The following is a 16,234-nucleotide window of genomic DNA, read 5'->3' as shown; positions in this document are numbered from 1 at the left end:
CACAGGAGGGACATTTTTAAGAATTCCATGTCAGTCAGGGAGCCAGATCTGGCAGTGAGCAAGGCAGACTCACCAGCTGGTTTTCCATCAGATGGAAGTGATGTGTTGGCCCAGCCCGGCCCAGCCCTTTTCAGTTGTATCAAATCAATATTTTCTGACAGAAAACTAGGCCAGCGGGATACTTTTGAGTAGCTCTAGCACCAGTCACCTAAAGAAGCATGCGGTAAAGAGAGGGTTTGAGCAAGGCACTCAAATGACCACAGTCCCCCTGAAAGTCCCGTAGCCCAAGGCAGAGCAGGAGTGTGTGGTGCTACCCCTGAGGGGAATGCGTTGCATGGGGCTGGGGGAATGGTGCAACAGACAGGTGTAGAATCAGGCTGCGGTATGGATGAGGAGGAGGAAAAGGCCGATGACTGGGATGGCGTGGGTTGGAGCTGTATGCATAAATAGCAGCAGAAAGCAGGCATGCTTAACATTGCTCAGCAGTGACAGAACTCATTAAGCAACAATTGTCTTGTTTACTTCTTAGCTCTGGCTAAGTTACTGCCGTGCTGCACCACTACTGCGGGAATACCTGGGTCCTTCTTTGTGTCTTTATCCATGGGGATCCCACTGATAATGCACATACACCTCACGCCTGCAAAGATTGCAGTCTTTTCTCCACCCGTGTGCATTGGAGCCCCGCATCTCATGCCTCCCAACATGAGGGCAGAATGGCCACAAGCACCTCTCCATTCCCTCTGCTTGCCCATGGCAGGAGGTCAGAATTTGGCAGCATCCACTTGTTACCCTGAAATGCCCTTGCATCACATCAATTTTGTAGATGTTATAATTATTGTAATTCGTTATTAGTTATTCCTATAATTAGTTTAGAAGATGGATCTGACTTAGGCAGAAAAGCCAACTCCTGGGCATCCGTACCACTGCAAATAGCAAGCCCTATTTGCTAAATATGACAGCTGAGATACAGTATCACAATTCATTGACAAGCTCTCCGGAAGTGAGCTGACTTGCAATCTACCCTTCCGGAGGGACAATTAGTAGCCAGAATTTCCCCCAAAGAGCCCTGAACACCTCTGATACAGCAGCCACATCAATGTCTAAAGCCATCGCCATGTGATGGGAATCCTGACGTATCCCCAGAGCAGTCCAAACGACTAGAGAAGATTTCCCCTTCAAAGGTTGAGGTTGTGGTGAAATGTTATCCAAGGGATTATTAGTAAACAAGTGAAATCTTAACTCTCTATATACTGAAGATGTATAGTTTAGACTTCCCCCATAATTGTTTTCAAAAGGATACCATACTGATTTGTTTAACCATGCAAATGCAAAAATAGTAAGAGGTAGTTCTCAGCATGAACCAGCTGTGAAATATTAAATTTTACCTCATTTCTCAGCATATAATTAAAAAGTTACTGCTACAACAGTAGCATGCATATTGGCAGCACAGAATTGTAAGCCCAACCGAACACACTTCAGACGTACAGTTCAGAAGGAAGACAAACCCGTCCCTGGGGTTTGGATTTTTGTTGCTTTTCTGACTCACGCTAAAGCATGAGTCACCAGAGCAAACAGAACAGGTTCTAACTGTTTTTAATCTTAGTATCCTGGTTCTACATATAGAAAGCCCCAGACAGGTCCCTTATTCCCAGAACAGATTTGACAACACAGGGGAAGGCACTTACTTTGCTTGGCTGTTTCAGTCATTTTCTCCCTAACCCAGACAAACCAAATAAGAAAAGAAATTGTGCCCTTCTGCTTCAAGGACCTCCCACTACCCAGCAAGAAGCATGTGGTTTTGAAAGCACCAATCTCAGTCCCCTGGCTGAAATACCTGATTTCTAGCTCCACTGCTTATTCCTGGATATATCCCACTGTCCTGTAGACAGGGAGATATTTTTATTAAAAATAGGTGTTTTTTTAACTATAGAATTTTCTCCTGTTACTTGCCAGAGTACACCTGCCCACAGGGTGAAGTCCCAGAATAAAATGCCTAGGCTATAATTTGCTCCTAGTCTGATTTGTGATTATAGTTTAGTATTTTTTATACATAAGAAAGGTTAAAAGCCATTCTGTTTACTGTATGTGGTTTTATATAAAAAGCTTAAGTATTTCTTTTCAGAAAATGCTGGTTTTGATAGAGGCCAAGTATATAAAAGCATAGCTGCTCAGTTTTGCTAGAGTAAGTCTTTTCTCACTGGTCCCTATGTAGATAACTGGAATATTATACACAGTGCTAGTAGCAGCTCCTATAGTTAAATTTGCCCAACACTTTACAGTATAAGGTTCCGTTTTAGTTGCTTGTAATGTAATCAAAACGTTAACCAGTTATGCTGAAGATTTATACACCAGGTGTCTCCTTCAGGCCAACGATTTTGGGGGGCAGGTTTCCACTAAACCGGTTGAGCCATTTTCACAAAGCAAGTTAAAGAAAATGATGCCATTTTATCCATGGTAAGAAGCTTCTTAAAATGGTTTTGCAGAGAAGGTCTAGCACCTCTAGACTTTGCAACAGAGCTTGAAATTTTGCAGGGGGAGGCTGTGACAGAGTGCCGGGAACTAGCACCTATTGAAATCCCAGGAGTAGGCAGCCCCATCAGAAGGCTCTTCCCCCAGCCTAAGGGGAGGAGGCACTAAAACCAGGGTTCAAATAAAGTCGGGGTATAACAAATGACAAAGCAGGAACAGGAGTGTGGCTTACAGGGTCAAAAGCAGGGGGCCAGAACAGAGAACCACGGACAGCGCCCACTGCTCCTCGAAAGCATCCAAGGAGCCAGCGGACCCGGCCCAGAGGAACTCTGTTTGGATACACGATCTAAGAGAGGAGTGGAAATAGGCTCCACCGTCGCAAAGCACCTCCCCATCCAGCATCCTCCTCCTGGTATGGTGGATGGTGACTTCATGGGGCCACAGATGGGGTGTGGGTAAATCAGGAGGTGCGAGGAAAAGTGCAGCCAGGACATAAGGAGAAGGTTCTGGGGGACCTGTAACCTAGCGAAGAGGCTACTTGTGAGTATTAGAAGGCAGATCCAAGAAGAGCACCTTGCACTTGGAGTGGAAGGTGGTGAGGTTTGCAGTGGTTGCTAGTTACTGTGGGAGTTGATTCCACAGTCTCAGAGAAAGCTCTGTCTCCTGCACAGATGAGCTCTACCGTTAAGGTAAAAAGGTTGATTGTGCCAGAGTTGTTGCCCATGGTCTTCAGGGCAGAACTTTGGGCAATCATTTAAAATGTACCAAGTATCGGGGTAGCCATGTTAGTCTGTATCCACAAAAACAACGAGGAGTCCGGTGGCACCTTAAAGACTAACAGATTTATTTGGGCATGGGTCAATGTACTGGCTCAAGACACTTTACCTCCTTGAAAATGAGGCCCAATACCTTGAATTTGATTATTCCTTAGAAAGCCAGTGGAGAGCACAGGGGACAGGCCTGATGTGCTTGCAATAGCCAGCATTGCTGAGGAGGTGTATAGCAAAGTTCTCTATAAGCTGGAGTTTAATATGGGCTGATAGCTTCATGGCCAGGTATATTGCATTGCTGTAATCCAGAAAGGAGCTGACAAGTATGTAAAATGAGGCATGGTCATTATTTACCAGGATGTGATGGAGTTGCCTAGCCAGGAACACTCCTTAACTCATGTCCATTAAATAAGGCCTGGGACAACACACAGGACAATGGAAGTAAAACAAAGTATTCAGGGAGCACATTATATTCTGTACACTAAATAAGGCAGCAGTCCTGTGGGAAAGCTAGAATGTGATTATGTAATGAAGGACTGTAATGTGTGCACCCAATGGGAATGAATTAAGGTTGCAGAAGCAATTCCTAAGCGTTTGAGGGCTTGACTTTACAACCTTAATATTCTTTTAATGTCGTTTTTTGAATGTAATTGTTGATATATTCTATTCTTAACGCTACGTAGTGCTCTTCATTCGGCGAGCTGTACATTCTAGAACCACAGCAAGACTGAGAAGAGTCAATCTTCCAGGAAAAGAGAATGAACTCACCCTGCAAGAAATGGATCTTCACTACTCTCTCTTTCCACCACGTTGCTGATTGGTTCTTGATCCCAAAAAGGGGTGAGAGAAAAGAGGCCTCATGCTTGTCTACTTAAACACCTTTTACATAGAGTCTAGTACTTGTACTGAATCCTGCCCCAGGAACATCCAGTTCTGGTGGGTCTAGGTCAACTCTTGACATTCAGTATCCTAACACTTTAATCCCAATGTTGCTAATGGGGCTGAGAAAGTTATTTTGAATTATTCCAGCACCATTATCAACCGCTCCATTTAAGTAGCTCCAGACAATATTTTGACATGAGCATATTAAAATGGATGGTTAAACTAGAACATGTTCTGCTCCCGGAATGGGTGTATCTAGATCAAACTATATTCATTTTGGATAAAGACACAGGGCCCTGTCCTGCCCTTGTGGGCATAGTCAAGACTTCCATTACAATCACTCGGATTGCTTCTGCTTATTCAAGGGAAGAACGGGGTCCTCCCTGCATAACAAGAGTGATTTATAACATTGTTTTGATGGATCAGGCCTGCATTTGTAAGTAGAAACTTACTGAGGCAAGAAGAGCTATCCAAACTCAAGCAGACTAACATGGCTCTAGGAGTTGCCCATGTCAAGGCATACATGAAGTGGACCTGCACAGCAGTTTTACTTTTGCATTTGAGAGCAATAGACCAGTCATTACATGCAGGGAGGAGCTCTCTTCTACCTCAATTCAGATTAGTATCACAATCCAATTACTTGTGTTTGAGGTGAGCTCAGCACTGAAGGAGAGAGGCCCTGCCCCCTTCTTTTGGGTTGCCTACAAAACTACACACGGACAATATTCTATATTAGTTTAGAACAGGGAGATCATTTGCTCATGTGAAAGAGGAAGAATGTTCTTTCACATGTACTAGCCTTTGTAATCCTATAGTAGTCCTTGAACAATTAAACAATTGTGCATCTCATGTTAATTTGGATTTACGTTTTCAGTCACTTGAGTTTCCAAAGTATCATTTCTACAACAGGAAAAAGTTTACATTTCAAACCTTGGGTAGATTAAACTCATTCAGCTCAGCGTTTACACACAACCAAAATTAAAATGTAGCCAGACCAAGCACGGAAAGTTTCAGGGCAACGAAGACTGGGGGACTTGTCTACATTTAGTGTGCAGCAAGGGGGGGAAGGGTGAATGGCCAGCGCACTAGCCTATCATGCACTACTAACTGGCCCTGTGGGCCAGGCTACCACAAACTATAAAGTTACAGTGGGAGTACATCAAACTGCACTACAGAACTTATCGTGTGTGGAAGCTGGGCCCACAGGGCCAGTTAGAGCGTAGCACTTAACGAGCTGTGCAAGCAAGCCCTGGGTGTTTACACTGAAACACGCACACCAACTGTCACAAAAGTAGACACACAACGCTTTGACTCACATTAAAGCAAACTTAAGTAAATGTTCTCTCCCAGCTAAGGCATATACAGGTTATAATATGTAATATCTCATAATAGATGAGTATTTTCACTAACTCACGTGGATCACTACAACAGAGACTAAAGGTTGTAAGTCACCTGAGTCCTTTCTGAAAAAATAAATGAAGAGACACTAGGTTTCACATAAGTGTATTTCAAACGTAAAGCCAGCATAAAAGTTACATTGCTTATAGCTGTCAGTACCTAGTTCAGTTATAAGAATGTCATTTATTAGATTTTAAAAAGATCCTTTTCCCCTCTGACAGTTTAGAGGTCATACCTGCTCATTAAAAAGATTCTCCATTATAAGAGACAGGTTGGGAAAAGCTTAATACACAAGCTTCTTTGGTATTTCCCATGTAAATTCTTCTCTTCCGAAGTGCCCATAACATGCAGTCTGTTGATATATTGGTCTCTTCAAATCCAGTTCCCTGCATAAAAAGAAACAGAAGATGCAAGAGAAGATGCAAGTATATTAGTGCATCAAGATACTCTGACGCCTTTCTCATACGAATGAGGGGAATGATTTTAACTGACAGTGCAAACTATAATCTCTCCTCCATGAAATCATCCACATTTACAAAGGGAACAGCAGCCACAGAATGGATTCAGGGTCCATTTATAGCCCTTGAAAACCAACCGTGGAATGCCTGAAAGTCTAACTATCAGAGGCAGTATCAGTATGCAGCTAGTAGCAGAAACATACATAAATACCTGATGTCAGCTAAGAATGTATCATCTACCAGAAGGTTATGATTTGGATCACCTAGCTCAGCCACAATGTTCACAAAATGTGCCTATGGACCTGAAATGTTTTTCTCCTATGCCTGTACAAGTCTGTGGAAGGATGCTTTGTTCATTTTAAATGTAACATAGGGTATATTCAAATGTAGCCATAACACAAAGACAGATCAGATCCTCATGTAGGAAACATCCAGGAAAGGACCTATGAAGGACAGTACTGTACTTCCACATTAGTAAGTCTAAACACTAAATACCAATTTTCACAATGAACATGGGTTCCGCCAAATGAATATTTTCCAAGCCAGCTAGTTTTTGTCTACACTAGGTTTTGACCTGATAACAGCCATCAGTAGATAGATGCCAGCACAGCTGCACTGGTGCAAGACGCTAGTGACAGGCAAAGCAGCTTTTTGCACGGGTGGAGCTTAACCCTGCTTGCAACCAGGGTAAATTGCACTAATGCAAGTCTAGTGTAATAAGGGTTTACAGTGCCTATACTTGGGGTTTACAGCTACTGTAATGGTCAATCTCTGATTTAAAAATTTTATTAAAGCTAATGTTAAAAAAATGATATAATACAAAGGTTGGGGAAGGAGTGTTTGTACATCTGGGTATAGCGCTTAGATTATCCACAAATACAGAATTAGTTTTTAAAAGTCATATGATACATAGAGTACATAATCAGCAATAACCCAAATTTAGGTGAATAGATTTAACAATACAGTTTAGATATTAGAATCCGAATACACGGGTACATCACTCATGAAACGTTGCATGGAGATTTGGTTGTGGAAAGCAAAATATATCAGTGAGTGGAGATTGTCCCTCAGTAATTGAGAATTAGGTCAGTTGTCCATTAGAAAATACAAACCACGAGGAAAGTATTTGTTACTTTCCTGACTGCGCTTCTCATCGGCACACCAGCTCACCCTCCTGGTATTGCCGATGTCCAGTGATGTGTTATATGTAGATGTCCCTCAACCACCTGATGGCATCTGACACCATGAGTTGCCGCATCAGCCAAGCGTAGCGTTGGCCAATTCCGCATTCTGTCAGCACTCGCTCGTTACTGGGGTCCCCTGCGCCTAAGGCTCTGATGATCAGTGCGTGTGTCTGGACCTGGTAACCTTTAGCTCTCTAGGTTTCAGCCAGAGGGGCATATTTCTCTACACTGGATTTGTGTCCCAATATCAGTCAACGTCTGAATCAATATGGGCCCTTACTGCATTTCACTGTAATGAAAGTTTCATTTAATCCAGGCTCACTGTACTTGTTAATCTTTATTTGAAGGGTTTATGTTGAATATAGACAATTGCTTACTCTACTGTTCTTAAGCTAATTTCCTCTTGAGCACCTTATTCATAGAATATTAGGGTTGGAAGAGACCTCAGGAGGTCATCTAGTCCAATCCCCTGCTCAAAGCAGGGCCAACACCCACTAAATCATCCCAGCCAGGGCTTTGTCAAGCCAGGCCTTGAAAACCTCTAAGGATGGAGATTCCACCACCTCCCTAGGGTAACCCATTCCAGTGCTTCACCACCCTCCTAGTGAAATAGTGTTTCCTAATATCCAACCTAGACCTCCCCCACTGCAACTTGAGACTATTACTCCTTGTTCTGTCATCTGCCACCACTGAGAACAGCCGAGCTCCATCCTCTTTGGAACCCCCCTTCAGGTAGTTGAAGGCTGCTATCAAATCTCCCCTCACTCTTCTCTTCTGTAGACTAAATAACCCCAGTTCCCTCCGCCTCTCTTCGTAAGTCATGTGCCACAGCCCCCTAATCATTTTCATTGCCCTCCGCTGGACTCTCTCCAATTTGTTGACATCCCTTCTGTAGTGGAGGGACCAAATACTCGACGTAATACTCCAGATGTGGCCTCACCAGTGCTGAGTAGAGGGGAATAATCACTTCCCTCAATCTGCTGGCAATACTCCTACTAATGCAGCCCAATATGCCGTTGGCCTTCTTGGCAACAAGGGCACACTGCTGACTCATATCCAGCTTCTCATCCACTGTAATCCCCAGGTCCTTTTCTGCAGAACTGCCACTTAGTCAGTCGGTCCCTAGTCGGTAGCAGTGCATGGGATTCTTCCATCCTAAGTGCAGGACTCTGCACTTGTCCTTGTTGAACCTCATCAGATTTCTTTTGGCCCAATCCTCCAATTTGTCTATGTCACTCTGGACCCTATTCCTACCCTCCAGCATATCTACCTCACCCCCCATCTTAGTGTCATCTGTGAACTTGCGGAGGGTGCAATTAATCTCATCATCCAGATCATTAATATTATTGTCAGGATTATTGTCCTGGCTATTGCCCAAGCCTTTAATAACTAAGTAAAGTGGAACAAGTACCACCAGGATATCCATAGATCTTCAAGCTGGAAAGAGGCTTTGTGGTCAGAGCATGCAGGAGCCAATATCAGGACCACATATCATACCAGTACTTACAGTTGGACAAGACTACTTTAAAACAAGATGTAAGGGCCTGATCCAAAGCCTACTGCAAACAATGGAAAAAAATTCCTATGGACTCCAATAAGCTTTGCATCAGGCCCTAATTTAGAAGACGCTAATACTTAAAAGGCCATGTAAATGAGCAACCAAGCAGGAAGACTGTCACAGGGTGGGGTTCCCTCAGCATGGATTCTTCATTGCAAACAGACCTCACACACTCCTGCATAGGTTCAACACCATGTGCGTTATTTACAATGTGCTATACAAGTGCTTGTGCCCCACAACGTAAGGCTTTTACTTTCTCCTCAGACACAGGGTGAGAAACAGGGAGAGCTCTCATCTCTCTGAGATCACGGGCTAGCCCTTCTTTCCAACCTTCCTCTCCTCCCCTGTCTCTTTTAACTATCCCCAACTGATGAGCTGAATTACCTTGTTAGTTGTTTAATCATCCAGTCCTTAACCAATTATCTCCTTAATTTGGCCCACGTGGGGACACTTGCAAAGCACACAGAGTGATGAATAAGCCTTAGGCTATTTATACCCTGTCACAAAGACTCCAAAACTTTTGGCTCCTTTTGGAACAGATCACCTGTGGTGCTCAAAATAGTGAAAATGGTTTGTGAGAAAGGGATTAATCTAGCGATATGTATTAAACCATGTTGCGTTGGATGTTATTAAATGAACAAAAATCACTGAAGTCAAGAGGTTCTGGGTGTTATAATAAAATAATAAGAATAATATAATAAGAAATCACTGAAACCATCAGCTTATCAACAGCAAGAGTGAAAACAGCAAATAAGAATTTAGATTGTACTAGCAGATTGAGTCCAGTCTGTGAATACTGGTCACTACCACAGGAAGGATATTACTTTCCAGAGTACAGTATATAATAAAGGTGTCAGCCTAGGCCTGAGTGTCTATCTTCAGAAAAGGTATAAAATGTGGTCCTCTGAAATGTACTATGGAAGTGATGATCTTACTCGACAGATCTGCTCCCTCTGTGTATGCAGAGTTAACAGCTGATTGAAGAGTAGTAAAGATTTAAAGATACTGGCAGAAAGTTTCTCCACATTTTGACATTATAACTTGGAAAGAAAAATGTTTATCTGATTATTTAAGGTACATAAATAACTTAGGCGATGGCTACACTACCGAGCTTACAGCCATGCAGCTGCATCGGTGGAAAACTCTCCCGTTGACTTAATTATTCCAGCCCCCATGAGCAGTAGTAGCTAGGTTGGCAGGAGAAGCTCTCCCATGGACCTAGCGCTGTCCACACTCGGAGGGGCGGCTTATTCGCACCCCTGAGTGACATAACTTATACCAACCTAAGCTGTAGTGTGAACATAGCCTTTCTACTTCTGTAATACATCCAGGTTTTCCTCAGACACAATATATCTGAAACGCCACAATATTATTTATAGTCCCCATCAGACTAGAACCACATTAAGTATGCTAGATTGAAGATGTACGTGAGCAATTAAAGCAATGTTTTCAAAATTCTGAAAGGGATTCTTAAGTTTATATTAGCACTTTACACAGATAAAGAGATTAAAACTGAAAACTAGGAGTAGAGAGGCAATTCCCCATAACAATTCACATCACAGACGCCAGCATCTAATGCTCAGCCCCAGGCCCCGCCCCCACGCCACCTCTTCCCCTCCCACTCCAGCCTGGGCCCCGCCCCCATTTCATCCCTTCCCCCAGCTGGAGCATCCATGGAGACAGCACCTATGATTCACGTAGAGTCCGATGAATCAATGACCAAAGGTAAGTATTAGGGTCAGACTGCACCCCGCCTCTGTACAAGCAGGCAAGTGCTGGTCAGGGAGCACTACCCCCTTCCCGTTCTGACCCCCTCCAGAGGTGAGGGGCCAAGCACAAGTGCAGTCTTTATGCTCCCCTGAGTGCAAGGACTGTATTGGTCTAGTGTCACCAGCCACGCCATGGTGGAAGCAGAGTAAAAAATGGAATAGAACAGCTTCGATGGCTGCACAGGATTTTTCCCCCCACTACTGCTGTTGATCAGGTGACACTTTCAATGGTTTTTATAGTTTCAACCACAACTGGATTTTGGCTTAGGGCTTTAAGCCAAATCCCTAATACTTTTACACAATGTTGTGGTTGTTTCCCTGTGTTTATTCTGAGAGCATCTAACAAACATGGGTGGGGGCTACCAAATTTGCAGCCCTGAAAATCACATCGCAGACCATGAAATCTGGTTTCCCCTGTGAAATTTGGTTTCTGGCCACCCAGATCTGAAGGCAGAGCAGAGAGCAGCAGCAGGTGCTGGTGGGGTGCCTAGCTCTGAAGGCAGCACCACCAAGAGCTGCAGGGGCAGCACAGAAGTAAGGGTGGCGATAGCGTACCAGGCCATCCTTACTTCTGTGCTGCTGCTGGCAGCGACACTGCCTTCAGAGCTGGGATCCCGGCCAGCAGCTGCCACCCAGCTCTGAAGGCAGCACTGCTGAGAGCAGCAGCGCAGGTGTAAGAGTGGCAATATCACAACCCCCCTACAATAGGCCCCCACTTTGAGAAACACTGCAGAGAAAGCACTCATTTTTTGTGGGTTGGTCATGGCATAAATAGCCATGTCATTCATGAAATTTGCTATTTATGTCGTGACCAACCCACAAAAAATATGTGTGTTTTCTCTGCAATTTAAGTAGACTCCTAAAACATGGGACTAGCTGCCTTTTAAATCAAGTTTAGTCAACTTCAAACAGGCTTTATAAGATTGCAGCACTATTATTAAGGTTGGCTCTTTGTTCCAGATCACTAGTTGGGTTTTCACCTCATTATCAGACCAAACACTTTCCTGAAATGGAGAAAATATTTGCAGTAGCTGGCCCCAAAATCCAGCTCTCCAGAAGTGGATGTTGACATGCTTGCTACAGCTCCTGATGGCTAGCCACAGCAAGTACTGGACTGCCACTTTCTGAAAAGGGCCAGATTCAGATGTATTCAACTTGAGTGAGGGTTATTTATTCCACAGACAATCTCACTGATTCAGTGGGATTATTTGTGAAGTAAGTATATCAGAAGCTGGACCATAGGTAGCAACACCCTGTGGGACAGCTGCCACAAAGGGAGAGAGTGCAGGGAGGCCTCATTCCAGAGCAGTCCTCTGTAGAAGTGGGAGTCTTCAGATGAACTAGGGAGGGTCTAGGTAACCCAGTGGCAGATGCTGTTAGGCAGTCCTGTCTATGACACAGAGGAACTGTACTGAAGTTTAATTACACTTTGACATGCATACTACATTACCCTGGTCATGAGACACACTGAAATTCAGTGCACTGCCATGGTTATAATTATAGAATCATAGACTTTAAGGTCAGAAGGGACCATTATGATCATCTAGTCTGACCTCCTGCACAATGCAGGCCACAGAATCTCACCCACCCACTCCTGTATCAAACCTGTGTCTGAGCCACTGAAGTCCTCAAATCATGGTTTAAAGACTCCAAGGTGCAGAGAATCTTCCTGCAAGTGACCCGTGCCCCACGCTGCAGAGGAAGGCGAAAAACCCTCAGGGCTTCTGCCAATCTGCCCTGGAGGAAAATTCCTTCCCGACCCCAAATATGGCGATCAGCTAAACCCTGAGCATGTGGGCAAGACTCACCAGCCAGACACCCAGGAAAGAATTCTCTGTAGTAACTCAGATCCCACCCCAGCTAACATCCCATCACAAGCCATTGGGCATATTTACCGCTAGTAGTCAAAGACAAATTAATTGCCAAAATTAGGCTATCCCATTATATCATCCCCTCCATAAACTTTAGTCTTGAAGCCAGATATGTCTTTTGCCCCCACCGCTCCCCTTAGAAGGCTGTTCCAGAACTTCACTCCTCTGATGGTTAGAAACCTTTGTCTAATTTCAAGTCTAAACTTCCTGATAGCCAGTTTATATCAATTTGTCTTGTGTCCACTTTTAGGGCCCTACCAAATTTGCAGCTGTGAAAAACGTGTCAAGGACCATGAAATCTGGTCTCCCCTGTGAAAGCTGTAGGGGATGGTGGTATTGCCACCCTTACTTCTACGCTGCCTTCAGAACTGAGCGGCCATAGAGCGGCGGCTGCTGGCCAGGCACCCAGCTCTGAAGGCAGCACTGCCGCCAGGAACAGCGCAGAAGTAAGGGCGGCCGCATAGTATGAACACATCTGCAAAATCTGCTAGTTATGATGTGACCAACCCATGAAAAATGTTTCATTTCCCCGTGATTTAAGTAGACCCCTAGTTATAATCATGTGTAAGCTAAGATGTGTGGCCACAAATTGTACCAGAACTAAACAGCATTATCACCTTCTTATGAACTTGGTAAAAATATGTAGTATAGACAAGTTTTATGGGCAGGATGTTTTAAACCATTCTACAGGGAGGACCCCACTTGAGGACTGGTTTTAGGCCTCCAAGTGGAGCAGTTTGTGTAGGGGGGAGGACACAACGATGGCGCTAATGGGTATTTTAATGATTATAAATTGTTTCAGAGTCAGGAGCACAGAAGCCAAACACTTGAATTTAAATTGTTCAACTGTCTATTATACTAGAGTGAACCGTCAATGTGTGTAAGATCTCCAATGGGAGACAAACCTTATAATAACTCCAAGGCGTAGATCAAAGTTTTTCTGTACAATTTCAAGCAGCTCTTCTTCTGATCTATCTGAAGTGCCGTAGTGGAATACGGAAATGGCGAGAGGGTGGCTCAGACCAATAGCATAAGACAGCTGTAGGATACATACATCAAACCAAGTTAGAAATTGCAGTTCAATTCAGCACCCTTCTGCTTTACAAAAATAGACACCTACCTAGTTTTAAGATTCCCTGCAGTACAGATAAGGTATTTCCTTTAGGACCTGTTTTTAGTATTCCATTACAGCATGCTCCTGCTATATTGTGGTCTGGAACCTTCCCCCAATCAAAACAGCGAGTATTTGGCCAGTGTTGTTGGGGTCCGTAGGAACCACCATCTTACACTGAAAATACGCCATACTCAGGAACTAGGACTTGGAAGGGGCTCTACCATGGGGGAAATGGGTGCGCCTTTCTGCTTCCTTATGATGTATAAGTGAAGCTGGGAAGATTTGTTGTTTCTGTTTGTTTACATTAGAAATTTAACTCAACTATCCTGTTTGATTGGAAGACAATGCTTGACTGGGCAAATATCTGACAGAAATGCTATTCAGGTGAAACCAGAACAATTAAGAGGGGAAGTGTTTTCTACTCAGCCTATCAGAATCCTTCTGACTGGCTAACTGAACTCAAACACTTCCAAGGACAGCCCTTCTGCTGAAGAGTCAACACCTCCTTCCCCTGTTCAATCAAGGGCCCAGAGAGCTCAAAACTCAACTCTCTGGGTCCCAAGAGGAAAACCACCAATAAAGCAGGAAAATGATCTGGAGAAAGGGGTAAAAAGTGAGGTGGCAAAGTTTGCAGATGATACTAAACTGCTCAAGATAGTTAGGACCAAAGCAGACTGTGAAGAACTTCAAAAAGATCTCACAAAACTAAGTGATTGGGCAACAAAATGGCAAATGAAATATAATGTGGATAAATGTAAAGTAATGCACATTGGAAAAAATAACCCCAACTATACATACAATATGATGGGGGCTAATTTAGCTACAACGAATCAGGAAAAAGATCTTGGAGTCATTGTGCATAGTTCTCTGAAGATGTCCACGCAGTGTGCAGAGGCGGTCAAAAAAGCAAACAGGATGTTAGGAATCATTAAAAAGGGGATAGAGAATAAGACGGAGAATATCTTATTGCCCTTATATAAATCGATGGTACGCCCACATCTTGAATACTGCACACAGATGTGGTCTCCTCATCTCAAAAAAGATATACTGGCACTAGAAAAGGTTCAGAGAAGGGCAACTAAAATGATTAGGGGTTTGGAACAGGTCCCATATGAGGAGAGATTAAAGAGGCTAGGACTTTTCAGCTTGGAAAAGAGGAGACTAAGGGGGGATATGATAGAGGTATATAAAATCATGAGTGATGTGGAGAAAGTAGATAAGGAAAAGTTATTTCCTTATTCCCACAATACAAGAACTAGGGGTCACCAAATAAAATTAATAGGCAGCAGGTTTAAAACAAATAAAAGGAAGTTCTTCTTCACACAACACACAGTTAACTTGTGGAACTCCTTGCCTGAGGAGGTTGTGAAGGCTAGGACTATAACAGCGTTTAAAAGAGAACTGGATAAATTCATGGAGGTTAAGTCCATTAATGGTTATTAGCCAGGATGGGCAAGGATGGTGTCCCTAGCCTCTGTTTGTCAGAAGCTGGGAAATGGGCAACTGGGGATGGATCCGTTGATGATTACCTGTTCGGTTCATTCCCTCAGAAGCACCTGGCATTGGCCACTGTCGGAAAACAGGATACTGGGCTAGATGGACCTTTGGTCTGACCTAGTATGGCCGTTCTTATGTAAAAACTGATTTGACAATCCTGATATTTCATAAGTAAAAAAGCAAGGCAAAAGGGCAACCTTGAGTTTGGCAATTTCTCACTTTTGGTGCTTTACTTTCCCGTGATAACATTGTTTGATTGCAACCTACAAAACTATTAGATCTTTGTACACCTATATCATTGCACCTTTATGTATTCCTGTACATGGAATTTCTGTCTAGCATGAGCCTTCTGTCATGCTATGTGTCTGCGATGCACCGGTTGCAGCTATTGTGTCTGGAATTATGGGATAGTTGTCACAGACAGAACAATAGTTAAGTGTACTTTGTCTCTATACATTGCACTGATTTTCCAGAAAAGTTGGTTAGCATGGAAATAATTTCCAGAGCAGAGTCAGTTCAGCAGGCAGAGATTCTTACTACAACACTCAACAGCCCCATGACAGTGATAACACTCATTTCAGTGTCTATTGATAATTTCCTTCCTCTGATTGACTGTTTGTACCAACAACCCACGACTTCACAAGACCTTAGCTGCCAGTTGTACTTCTGTGCTCTTCTCCATCCTCTCGCCCCATCACCATCCTTTACCTCTACTGTTAATATCGGCTGTCGCCCTAGTTTCCAATGTACTAATCCCCTCTTGCCTCTCCTCCTTCCCCGACGCCTGCCTCATTGAGGGTGGCCTTTTCAAACGCACGTAGCATTGGCCTTCTGCACTCCCACTAAAGTCAAGAATGTTAGGCCAATGCTGCATTCTTTCCCCTCGCTTCACCCTTTACCTATCATGTGTGTAACAATGCCTAGCACAACAGGGCCCTGTTCCTAATTGGGACCTCTAGGTGCTGTGTCATTATTAGTCATTATCAGGTCATTGCAGGAACCAAGGGTGCTATGAAATCTCAGCTCAAGAGTTTAACTGTGGAACAGCTCTGCCCTCTAATGTATATGAGGATGTAGTGTGCTGAATGAAAGCTGATACACAGCAGTCACCCAGCACAATTATGCATACTTGCTGATATTGCATGCTGCCTAGACAATCATCATGTTTTATTTGTTTTGTATTAGTTTTGGGCCCAATCATGGCCTTATAGTGGTTTGAGCATTGGCCTGCTAAACCCAGGGTTGTGAGTTCAATCCTTGAGGG

The 16,234-nt window shown here is 43.7% G+C and overlaps 1 protein-coding gene across 1 annotated transcript in view; it reads right to left on the bottom strand.

Moving 5' to 3' along the window:
* Positions 1-5,608: 5,608 nt before the first annotated feature.
* Positions 5,609-16,234, bottom strand: part of LOC101944417 (S-adenosylmethionine synthase-like) — a 29,861-nt gene continuing 19,235 nt past the window's right edge. The window contains exons 8-9 of the mRNA XM_065549801.1: positions 13,265-13,398; positions 5,609-5,905 (exon numbers count right to left, since the gene is read on the bottom strand). Of these exons, the coding sequence (XP_065405873.1) occupies positions 5,803-5,905; positions 13,265-13,398 (237 nt within the window). The 3' untranslated portion in view covers positions 5,609-5,802. The remainder of the gene's footprint in view (positions 5,906-13,264; positions 13,399-16,234) is intronic.

Source organism: Chrysemys picta, chromosome 6, assembly GCF_011386835.1.
Source record: "Chrysemys picta bellii isolate R12L10 chromosome 6, ASM1138683v2, whole genome shotgun sequence".
In the NCBI taxonomy this organism is placed as follows: domain Eukaryota; kingdom Metazoa; phylum Chordata; order Testudines; family Emydidae; genus Chrysemys; species Chrysemys picta.
The sequence above is the reverse complement of the archived record's forward strand: the minus strand, read 5'-3'. Positions and strand labels throughout refer to the sequence as shown.